At 49.0% G+C, this 12,500-nt stretch overlaps 1 protein-coding gene across 1 annotated transcript in view; it reads left to right on the top strand.

Moving 5' to 3' along the window:
- cemip (cell migration inducing hyaluronidase 1) overlaps positions 1 to 12,500 on the top strand; it is a gene marked incomplete at both ends in the record, with an annotated part of 68,961 nt that overhangs the window by 14,721 nt on the left and 41,740 nt on the right. Inside the window, 5 exon segments of the mRNA XM_079997941.1 lie at positions 1,323 to 1,393; positions 2,140 to 2,235; positions 4,345 to 4,466; positions 8,562 to 8,709; positions 11,058 to 11,249. Coding sequence (XP_079854067.1) covers positions 1,323 to 1,393; positions 2,140 to 2,235; positions 4,345 to 4,466; positions 8,562 to 8,709; positions 11,058 to 11,249 — 629 coding nt within the window.

Consider the following 12,500-nt stretch of genomic DNA (forward strand, 5'->3'; position numbering starts at 1 on the left):
ACACACACACACACACACACACACACACACTCGTACACGCACGCACACAACACACACGCACACGCGCGCGCACACACACACACACACACACACACGCACACGCGCGCACACACACACACACACACACACACACACACACACACACACACACACACACACACGCACACGCGCGCACACACACACACACACACACACACACACACACACACACACACACAGCGTGGAAGCCGAGCCGTCGCTGTGTGTGTTAATATGAGCGGAATGCTGTGGAGACGTGAGGGAGGCAGTGTTCTGATAAGAGGCGGCGCCGCACGGTGTCAATTAGCCGCTCGACGCACACACACACATTCCAAACAAGACCCGACCATTCCACCGGCATTTGGGGAAAACAGAGGAATGCAAATGTACTGTACCGTGTGTGTGTGTGTGTGTGTGTGTGAGAAGTGAAGAGTAAATCCCAGAGCTGTTGACACTGTATTTTTCCTCTGAGACTTTAGAAACGCTGCAGAGGACGCAGAGTGGGGGGGGGGGGGGGAGTGGTTGTCGTTCTTTCTGTTGTCGTTCATCAGAGATGGACCAGTGGTTCTCAGCGTAGGGTGTGGGGCTTCCCCAGGGGTCCTTCCAGAGGCCCCGGGGGGTCCTCACTCATTAGCTGTTGTTTCGTATGCGAGACGTTGGAATCCTGTGTGGAGCCTGGGTCCTCTGCCATCGCCCCCTGTGGGTGGCTGGCAGGCAGTGCACCTGAGGAGCAGCTTTAATAAGATATCCTTTTATCCTTCATGGAGTTACGACTCCAAATGATGCTCAGCTGGGTGGTTTGGGGGGGGGGGATTCCATCCAGTTCATTTAATATTAGAAAACAGTTTCTCTGCACACACACACACACACACACACACACACACACACACACACACACACACCTCTTTCCCCCAACTCAGCTTAACAGAGTGATAGCAAGCATAATTACCCACAATGCCCTGCAGACCTGGGATCTGTCAGCCTGTTGTGTGTCTGTAGACCTCCTTCACCCTCTATCCTTCCTTCCTTCCTTCCTTTATTCCTTCTTTCCTTCCTTCCTTCCTTAATTACTTCCTTACTTCCTTCATCCATCCCTTCCGGTCTTCCTTTCTTCCTTGTTCCCTGCTTCGCTCCCTCCCTTCCTTCCCTCTTTTCTCACTTGCTCCTTTCCTTCGTTCCATCAAATCACCTGCACACTTTCCTCCCTCTCTTTCTCTGCGTCCATCACTCTGTCCAGTCGCTGTACGCTCTGTGCCCCCCCCCCCACTTCACCTCCATCTGATCCCTCCATCTCTGTCCCTCAGCTTCCCGTGGAGCTTCATCGTTGTGAAAGGCGACGTCTCCTCTGCGGTGGAGGACCACGCAGTTTACCAAGGTGACCCCCCCCAGTGGAGTTATTTGGGACTTTAAGCATCGACGGCTGCCATGGCAACCAGGAATAAATTTTTGTTCATACCGTCGCCGTGGAAATGAAATCACTAAGCAACAACTCGGCATCAGCTGTGGGAGCGTTGGACTCTGTTCTGGTAGTAAATACGCTGCTTGATGCCTCAAGGATCAATTTGTTTTTGGACAGTCTTCCACGTATCCGTGGTCAACGCCGTGTGACGAGCTTCCCTGCGTGGCTTCACTGCACGGCTCAGCTCTCACCTGCTATAGAACCAGGGAAGCAGCAAAGACACATATTTTACTGCCAACTTTCAGAGTCTAATGAAAACTTTGAGCAGGTATCTGATGCTGATGTCATCACTACCTTAACAGTTTTAAACATAATTATTGACAGAAACGACAGGTCATTTATTCTTCAATTTGAGACAATTTACAGTTTTCTATTTGTCCAAAACAGTCGAGATTCAAGATATCTGACATATTATATGAACACTTTTGGAATGAGACCGAGCCTGGTATGTGTGTGTGTGTGTGTGTGTGTGTGTGTGTGCGTGTGTGTGTGCGTGCGTGTGTGTGTGTGCGTGTGCGTGCGTGTGACGAGTGCGTGCGTGTGTGTGTGTGTGTGTGTGTGTGTGTGTGTGTGTGTGTGTGTGTGTGCGTGTGTGTGTGCGTGTGTGTGTGCGTGCGTGTGTGTGTGTGTGTGTGTGCGTGTGTGTGTGTTTGTGTCGGCAGGAACAAAGGCTTCTTCTGAGGCGCGAAGCTCTCGTGTTTTCCAGTCGGGATACGGAGAATATCTAACCATCACCACCAGCAGCCAGTGGGTGCAAGGTACACACAAACACACACACACACACACACACACACACACCTCCACACAACTGTTAAATTCCTGTCAGCTCCGCTTTATTGAAGAATGAAGAATGAATGAAGAATCTTTATTTGTCACAGAACACACCACACTACAACACATGCACACACACACACACGCACACATGCACATGCTTTGGATGGTGCCAGTGAAATGGCTCCTCTGCATTTAACCATCCTGGCTTGTCCTTCCTCCGGGGCCACAGCCAGGAGCAGTGGGCAGCATTCGTGGACGCGCCCGGGGACCAGGTGATAAGTGTCCATCGCTGGTCAGACCATGATGGGTGCATGTTTTGGGTGGGGGTCCTTACTGACGTGAGGTGGAGGAAACCCCATGTGATCTGCCATATGTCATTGTCTGAGCAGCATCATCTATTTATCAATATGTCTGATTGCTAGACAGCGAAGTGACGCCTGTTTCAATCCCTCACCATTCACACACTGCTCCACTTTATGAATGAAGGTAAGATAAGATGATATGAGAGAATAAAAGGTAAGATATGACACATTTCAACTCCATTTAAACTGAAGGAACAGGAAAAGGTGAATAAAGTGAAAGGGGTTCCTGAAAAGAATGAAAGAGGGCCATAATAATAATGTTCTTATGGCATTAAAACATGTCAGCTGTCTGCCTTGAACCAGCCAGTTCATACATCAACGAGTCGCAGGGAGGACTGTCTGCACCAGTTCAGAGTACACCACCACCCACGAGGGGGTGGTGCTGGAAAACACTCGGCCTGGTGACTCCATAGTTCTACTGCAGGACTTCAACGCCCATGTGGTTCACAGAAACCTGGAGGGACGTGATGAGGAGCAATGGCCCGATCTGAACCTGAGCCGTGTGGAACTTGGTCCTCGGACTCTGTGCTCGTCAGGGACCGTCCCTAACAATCACCGTGTTCCGCCACTAGGAGGCAGTGTACCTGGTACCAGAGCACCTTGGGCCAAAGGTCAATGGTGGTGAGCTCTGCTGAACTAAGCCCAAACAGGAAGTGGAGGTTTGCTGGGAAAGACTGATAGAGGACTTCTGTTTCTGCCACATCCCGAAGGAGGCTGAGCACATGGAGATGGAACGGGCCCTGCTTAAAGCAGCTGCTAGGGATTGTGGCAGACGACGGGCGGGGCCTGTCATGTTGCCAATTCATGGACCCCCGGTGGACACCAGTGGGGGGGAGGCTCTCAAGCTGAAAACATCCAGTTTGCAGGGTGTGAGGGTGGCATCTCTGCTCTTTGCGGATGATGTGTTCCTCTTCGCCTCGTTAGGCTGCCGTCTCCCAGCATGCACTGCACGGTTTGCAGCTGAGTGTGACGTGGTAGGATAAGATCTCACCCCAATAAGGTGGGGGGAGAACAGCTGACCCCAGTGGAGGAGTTTAGGTATGTGGGGTTGTATTCATGAGTGAGAGTAAGAAAGAAAATGGATGGATGGATAGAAAGATGGATGATGGCTGAATGGATGGATGAATGGATGGATGGATGAATGGATGGATGGATGAATGGATGGATGGATGGATAAATAAATGGACAGATGGCTGGATGATGGATGGATGCACGGATGGTGGATGGATGGATGATGGATGGATGGATGGGTGGATGAATGGTGGGTGGATGAATGATGGATGGATGGATGGATGGATGGGTGGATGGATGGTGGATGGATGGATGATGGGTGGATGGTGGATGGATGGACAATGGGTGGATGGACAATGGATGGATGGGTGGATGGTGGATGGATGGACAATGGGTGGATGGATGGAGGGATGGGTGGATGGACAATAGATGGATGGGGGGATGGATGATGTATGGATGGATGGATAGAGGGATGGATGGATGAATGGATAACACTGATCAAGTGCTGGCTGACACACGCTGCCCCTCCACCTCTGAGCTGGTGTGCTTTCATTCCAGCACCATCAGACGAAGAGCAGTGATGGAGGCCGAGCTTCAGTTTCCTGCTACAAATATTCTTTGACAGTTGTAAGAGCGGCCCAAACAAAATATCTGCAGATGGGCTGCTGACCACAGTGTGTGTGTGTGTGTGTGTGTGTGTGTGTGTGTGTGTGTGTGCAGAGGCAGAATGGACCGAGTGGTTCGACAGGGACGACGAGCGAGGATCTGGAGACTGGGAGAAACTAGCTGACCTGTACAAGGCCTTTCCAGAGCGGCTGTGCAGCAGTCCACTGGACATGCAGGTACACACACACACACACACACACACACACACACACTGTCTCTGTGGTATTATTATTAATCAACATATAGTTGTGGTGCATTATTAAAACTGACCACTATTAGATACAAACTCAACATTTTCCAGGAGCCATCTGAAGGATTTGAAGGAGCTTTAATTGAAAAGAGATTTCATCTCATTTGAATCTTTACACAACGCGGTAGTTCATCGTTATTCTTGGACGTGGTTCTGACCTTGTCTGGCAGCGGCACCGTTTCCTGAAGAATTCCGTGTTGACAATCTGTAAAATTCTTCTCAAATAATGATGCATAACTTGTAGCGTATGGCAGCAGCCCTCTGCCAGTCCTCAGTGCTCTGCACGCAGCGTCAGATGAGGACGAGGCAAAGTAAGATCCTGAAGCTGCAGCGTGATAGAAGCAGCTGGTGCCAAGACAGAACAGGTTGTTGCCAATAACAAGGTAATTAAGCAAAAGTGTTCCAATTTCAAGGGGAAGAAGCTGATATGTATATAAAGCTGAAAGCGTTGGGCTCCTGCCACGCCCAGGCCGCTCTCAGAGGAGGAGCAGCGAGCACGGCAGCCCCTCCGGCCTCCTCTGCTTGCAAATTACATCTTATTGCTGATATTTTTAACACTTGTTTCATCTCTTGGTAAACACCATTAACTCTGCTAATATGAGAGTGTGGCTCCGCCATGTCCTGATCGTAGAAACAAAATGAGTTTCTGAAGGAAATTCATCTGTTTAATCCACACAGTCAACCAGCAGAATAAAGAGCAAAGAGCATTTACCCAGATTCTGAGTGAATTGAATGTGAAAGGACACAGTGGTTGCATCTCTTTACTTCTGGAGGAAGCTCAGCTCCTTCAATGTGTGCAGCAGCATGTTGCATCTTCTACCGGTCTGTTGTGGCTCCTGCAGTTTTCTTTGCCGTCGTCTGTTGGTGCAACAGCTTTAGAGCCAGAGACTCCAAGAAACTGAACAAAGTCATGAAGAGGGAGGCTCTGTGATGGGGGCCGCTTTGGGGCCCCTAGAGCTGCTTGTGGAGAGAAGGATATTGCACAAGCTGCTCAGCGTCATGACAACACTGCACAGCCCCTACACGACCTGCTGCTCACAACACAGTGTGTTCAGCCAGAGGCTCCTTCCTGGAGGACGTTACAGGAGCTCATTCCTGCAGCGCAGCAGCAGCTACGATGACTCCGCCCTGTTCCAGGAGCAGAAACTCCTCCTCTGATTCCCACGCACAAGACACATTTTAACTTCACCTTCGAGCTTTACCTTTCACTAAGTTCAATTATATTTTATTCTATTTCTTTTTATTATTATTATTTATATATATATATTTTATATTTATATGTATATACACATATGCATATGTGTGTGTATGTACTGTATGTATATATGTGTGTATGTGTATATATTACATTACATTTCATTGATCAGACGCTTTTATCCAAAGCGACTTACAATTATTCAAACACCGACGGACGCAGCAATCAGGAGCAATTAGGGGTCTAAGTGTCTTGCTCAAGGACACTACAGCATGCTAGCAGGAGGAGGGATCGAACCAGCAACCTTTTACTTATTACTAGACGACCAGCTCTACCTCCTGAGCTACCATCCCCCCCATATGTGTATGTATATATTTAAAAACATGGTGTGTTTTTGTAAATGATGTGTGTTTCGTCATTGATGTCATGGCTGCTGCAACTCTGGAATATCTCTTTGGGGATTAATAAAGTAGCTTTATCTGATCTCATCGTATCTTATGACCAGACGCACACACCAACAATGACTGTGGAGTCAGGGCATGCCGGACAGGAGTGCTGCAGCCAGCCTCGCACCCCCTACAGCAGCCCTGGGTCATCAGCCTGCCCGTTGTCCTGCTGCTGGGACTCAGATACAGCTCAGTGGATGTGAGCCCGGCTTGGCTCCAAACACCACATAAACCAGCAGCTGTTCGCCTTCCATGGAGATAAGCATGGAAGGCCCCCCCCCGCCCCGATTTCCATAAAACCAACATCCCAACGACTCGACCCTCTCATTAGTTTGTGATGGTCGGCGTAGTACAGCAGGAGAGCAGCGCAGGGTCTTTACTTTACCTCCCATATCTTCCCTTAATAATAATTATGATGCTTATAATGCGTGTGAATATGACCCAGTGTCAAACAATGAATAATTAGGTGTCGAGATGCAGCGGCCTGGTTGAAGAGTTTGCTTTTTAAAAACTCCCAAGGACCCGGCACTCTGTATCTCAGCGGGGAGACGGTTCCTCAGCTACAGAGAGGCCGATCCCCTAAATTTCTCAATGAATCGGCCTTCCGTCGAATGCCGCTCCCTGGCATCGGACCACATCTCGGTGTCACCACGATGTGGATCTTGACAGAGCAGAATGTTTCCCGTCCATCAGAGAGCCACGTAGCGTGTGGATCCATCTGCTCCACTTCCCTCCCACTCCCTTCAAAGATGGCCGTCGTACATCATGTGTATCTTCAAAGTCTGGATGAGTTGTTGGTTGATGCTGAGCTGGCTGTGACAGTTACAGGAGGTCTTCTCTCTGGTAACTTTCCCGTACGCATCCTGTGTTGTTTCTCCTCAGGTTTATGTTTATGTCTTCTGAATGTCCCTCTTGGGCCGATAGAATTACAAGGGGAGGTTTCGGGTGATAAGAGAATGCGATTGCTCTTTTTTACATGTTAATTATAGAGTGGGGGCCTTGCCTCTCATTCGCAGACAATCTTTATGGATTTTTCTGCTTATGCCAATAATTTACAGTGAAATGACTCTACCATTTGCTGCATGACCTCCCTGCCTTTCCTGTCTCTGTCCAAGCTAATACAGTGAAAATGCAGCAAAAATTACCTTAAAAAACAGCCTCCTTTCTTCTCGGAAAAGATTCTGCAAGATGTTCGAAACATTCCTTTGAGATTCCGCTCCATGTTGACATGATGTCATCACACAGTTCCTGCACATTTGTCAGCTGAACATTGATGCTGCGAATCTCCCGTTCTATCGCTTCCAAAAGGTGTTGTGTTGGATTATGATCCGGTGACTGGGAAGGAAACTGAACAACATTGAACTCATCGTCATGTTCATGAAACCGGTTTGAGACGACTTTTGCTTTGTGACCTCGTGCATCATCAATCTGGAAGCAGTCGTTAGAAGATGGACAATTGTGGCCATGAAGGGATGCACACGGTCAGCAACAATACTCCGATAGGCTGTGGCATTCAAGACATGATTGATGGGTATTAACAGGCCCAAAGTCTGCCAAGAAAAAAGCCCCTACACCATGACACCACCACCACCACCACCAGCCTGGACTGTTGACACAGGGCAGGTGGGGTCCATGGATTCACGCTGTTGGCACCAAATTTTGACCCTATGTCTGCGCCTCAGCAGAAATGGAGATTGATCAGACCAGGCTACGTTTTTCCTGTGTATATCTGTCCAGTTTTGGTGAGCCTGTGCCCACTGCAGCCTCAGCTTCCTGTTCTTGGCCGACAGAAGTAGAACGTGGTCTTCTGTTGCAGTCCATCCACCTCAAGGTTCCACGTGTTGTGTTGACATGTTGTTCTGATCACCACATTGTACAGAGCGGTCATCTGAGTGACGTAGCCTTTCTGTCAGCGCCAACCAGTCTGGCCTTTCTCCGTTGACCTCTCTCATCAACGAGGCATTTCCCTCTGCAGAACCGCCGCTCACTGGGTGTCTTTTGTTTTTCGCACCATTCTGAGTCAACTCTAGAGACTCTTGTGTTTGAAAATCCCAGGAGATCAGCAGTAACAGAAATACTCAGACCAGCCCGTCTGGCACCAACAATCATGCTACGTGGAAAACGCTGACATCACATATTTTCCCCATTATGATGGTTATTGTGAACATTTACTGACCCCCATCTGCATGATTTTATGCATTGCACTGCTGCTACGCGATTGGCTGATCAAATCACTGCATGAATCAGTAGGTGTACAGGTGTTCCTAATAAAGTGTTAAGTGAGTGTAATTTGAAGGTATCTGTGATAACTATGTAGATTTAAAATCTGTTTCATCAGCTCTGAACAAACTTAAATTTGTGCTCTCTTGCCCTCCACCAGGCGGAGACCCATGACGGCACCCTGTCCAACCAGACGGGGGACGTCCTTCACCGGGTCGATAAGGACTACGGCCTGGTCTGTCTCAACAAGGACCAGGCACACGGACTCTGCCGCAACTACCGCGTCCGCTTCCTGTGTGGCAAGCTGGGTATGTGTGAACAAACCTGTTAAAGCTCCAGCCACCTGGAGTTTGGAATTCTGTCGGGCACAGATGTGCTGCAGCGATGGGTGGATTTTTGCAGCTACTGTAAGTGTGACAGGTGTGAACAGGTGGGGGCCTTAAGGGGGATCAATGAAATCAATGCTCTGCATTTGACCCATCCTATACCTCGTAGCAGTGGGCAGCTGCAGTGCAGCGCCCAGCTCCAGCTCTTTTGCCAGTGCCTTGCTCAGGGGCACTAACAGAGTAGAAACCCCTCACATGCACTTCTTGGATGGTGGAAGGAAACATTAGAACCCAGAGGAAACACATACTATCACAGGAAGAACATGCAAGCTCCACACAGAGAGGACCTGGAACGACGATCCGAACCCAGGACCTTCTTGCTGTGAGGCAACAGGAATTACCACCGAGCCACTGTGCCGTGGGACATTCCTGGCTCTGACTCTAAACTTGGAATATCCAGCACCTCAACAAGAAGAGCTGCCCAGTTGCCCCGGGCAACCACATTTGGGCCACTATCAACCATGTGGTCTGCTCTGGTTGCCCCCGGTGTCAACCTCTTTTCAAATGTAAAATAAAAAATACTCAGGGTATGTTTAGAAATGGAAGATCAGAATTTTCCCGGAGCATTGATTTACTCCGTCAGAACACAGAAACCAGTAAGACTGTTGACTTTCGGGTTTAAGTCTAACGACAACATCCCACAATAAGCACTTCTGTCCACAGTGTCTCTCCCCCCCCGCCCCCTACCCTACACACACACACACACACACACACACATACACACACACACACACACACACACACACACACACACACACACACACACACACACACACACACACACACACACACACACACACACACACACTGTGCAGACTTGCTTATGGGTAAAAACCAGAGTCCCAGATTAAAGTGGACGGCTGCAGAGCGGCCATGATGCTCCTGTCTCCTGCAGCTGATGGATCAGAAACGACAGAACAGACAGGAGCTCTGAAAGCTGTCTGCTCCACTCTCTATCTCCCTCACTCTTTACCTTCTCTCGCTCCCTCCCTCTCCTTCTCTCCTATCTCCTATGTCTCAAGCGCTCTCTCTTTTCCTATTTCTGTATCCTTCTCTATTCAGATCTCCCCCTCCTTTCCTTTACCTCCATCTCTGCCTCCAACTCTCTCTCTCTCTCTGTCTCCCTCTCTCTCTCTGTCGCTCTCTCTCTCTCTCTCTCTCTCCCTCTCTCTCTCTGTCTCCCTCTCTCTCTGTCTCTCCCTTTCCCTCTCTCTCTCTCTCTCTCTCTCTCTCTCTCTCTCTACGCACTGTCGTTCTAATTCTTCTTTACTTTGTTTTTTTTTTCCTCCGGATCCAAAGCAGAAGCAGGCGGCTGATTTTATGTGACTCAATGCCAAGACTTTGAAAAAATACAAAAACAAGAAGACAATCAACTGCTCCCGTCACCTTCCTCCTGTTCTCAACAACCTTCCTCCAAGGAACCTCTGCGGTGACATGGATGGAAAACTTGGGACTTAAGCAACTGCAGACATTTTTGCAGCCTCTTAAACCTCCCCGTTTTGTCAGGGACAGATTCATTGAGTAGTTTTGTTTTTGCTCCATATACAGTAGATGCAGCTGTTCCCAATGAAATCTCGACGGCCAATTCACGCTAAAAACAAACAAACAAACAAACGAACAAATAAAACAAACAAGCAATAAAAACAGCCTTCCTGCTCTTTTGTCGTATTATGCAAAATTAAATCTTTTGGACCTTGCGTTCTTCCGCTCAGCAAACATGAGCAGATTTTAGGATCTGTAGAAGACCTGCCTCATTCGGGACGTGCTGGAGTAACAGCTTGAACTGCAAGCAAGCGACTCCATCGGACTACAGAGAGTTACGCTTCTTGTTGGCGTTTCTAGCCGTTCCGGACATAAAGTGTGAGAGGTTCTGATTTCGCTTGGGCGTTTGCCGGGTTGCAAGGTTGCCATAGAAGCTTAAGTGTCAGGGGGTTTTGGAGGTGTTTAGTAGTAGTAGTTGTGGTTCTAATCACACCAGACACTATAAAGTGTAATGGCCAGACTGAAAGGAGGATTTCACCCTGTGAAACAAGTAGCACACACACTGACAACTAGAAACACCAAGTCTATCCAGTTTGGGCCGAAGAAGGACCCCCCCCATCAACCGTGGTTCAGGGTTGTGGAGTGCATCTTCCATTGTGACCTCCGTCTTGTTCAGGGTTCTTCTTGGAGGTGAAGGATCAGAGGGAGGAGTGGATGTGCTGTCTGTCAAACTGATTTTACTGTGATTCCCAGAGAGTGTTGTCTCTCGCACTCTGCTTCCCCTGCAGTTCGTCCTCAGGCCTCCGTTTCCATCGCCCTTCTGTCCAACAGCAGCATCCTGGAGCTGGCAGATCGGCCCCTGGGCTGGGGGCCGGGGGACCGCCTTGTGGTGGCCAGCACCGACTACTCCATGCACCAGGCGGAGGAGTTCACCGTGCTGCCCTGCCCGGCGTGCACGCCGCACCAGGTCAAAGTTCAAGGTAAGAGCATTGCGGTGTGTACAGTCCGATTTGAATTGTTGCCGGGAAAGGCGGATCCCGCCACCAACGATGGTGACGGCATAAAGAGGAGCTCATAAACAATGTGAATACATGGAATGGCGGATTCTTATAAAGTACCTGATAAATTAAGTATCAAATATGTGATTTTTAAAATGACGTAATCTTAGTAATTACCACCTTAATGCCTAAAACATTCATTTCAAACATTTCCATTGAATGAACACACATCACATCAGTGAACTATTCACTGAGTTTTCCAGAAAAAGTAGGTGAAGAGCGACAGAGGTTACATCACAAGAAGAGCATTGAGAAAAGGGAGGAGACGGGAGGGAGAGATGAACATGTATGCTCACATATCCTTCCTTCGCTGTCCAACATTGCAGCGGAGCCACGTGACCGACCTGTGAAGTCAAAGAGTGTTCTGTCCTCCATGTACACAACACAACACACACACACACACACACACACACACACACACACACACACACACACACACACACACACACACACACACACACACACACACACACACACACACACACTGTCGTAGCTGTCCATCGTGTCCGATGATGACTCTTGCTCCAGGGGAGGGGTGGGGGGGTCAGCCCAGGTGTAGCATGGGAGCCCAGATGTTGGGGTAACAGCAGCAGTCCGCTGGTGTCATTGGGCACTTCTCTGGCTCCTCCTATGTTGGATGCTGTTTTGTAGTTGTTCTGTCCCTCTGGTAGAGGTGACCAGCCAGGCCGTCCTATCAGGAGCCAGAGGTTCTCCTGGGTTGGGGTTTATGTTGCAGCGCTTCAGTAGCTCGTTGCTGTAGTCCTTGTAACGCCTCTTTTGTCCGCCAGCTGCCCGTTTTGCACCGCTGAGTTGGCCGTAGAGGATTTGCTGGGGCAGATAGTGGTCAGGCATGTGGACAACATGACATTTGAGGCAGAGATGATGTTTAGCCATTGCTGCTTCCATGCAGATGATGTTGGTCACAAAGAGAAGTTCTGTATAGGGGATTCGATCTTCCCAGGAGTTTTTGTAGGCAGCCTGTGTGGAAAGCCTCCAGGTTGGTGATGTGCCATCTGGGGTCCATGTTTCTGCCCACTGGAACAGGGTGGAGACACATACCGCATTGTACACGGCAACCTTGGAACTAACCTTCAATTTTTTATTTTCAAAAACCCTTGTATGGAGAAGCCCAAAGGCTGAGGAGACTTGTTTGATGCGGCTGTTTATTTCACT

This window comes from Zeus faber (genome assembly GCF_960531495.2).
Source record: "Zeus faber genome assembly, chromosome: 3".
Classification (NCBI taxonomy): Eukaryota; Metazoa; Chordata; class Actinopteri; order Zeiformes; family Zeidae; genus Zeus; species Zeus faber.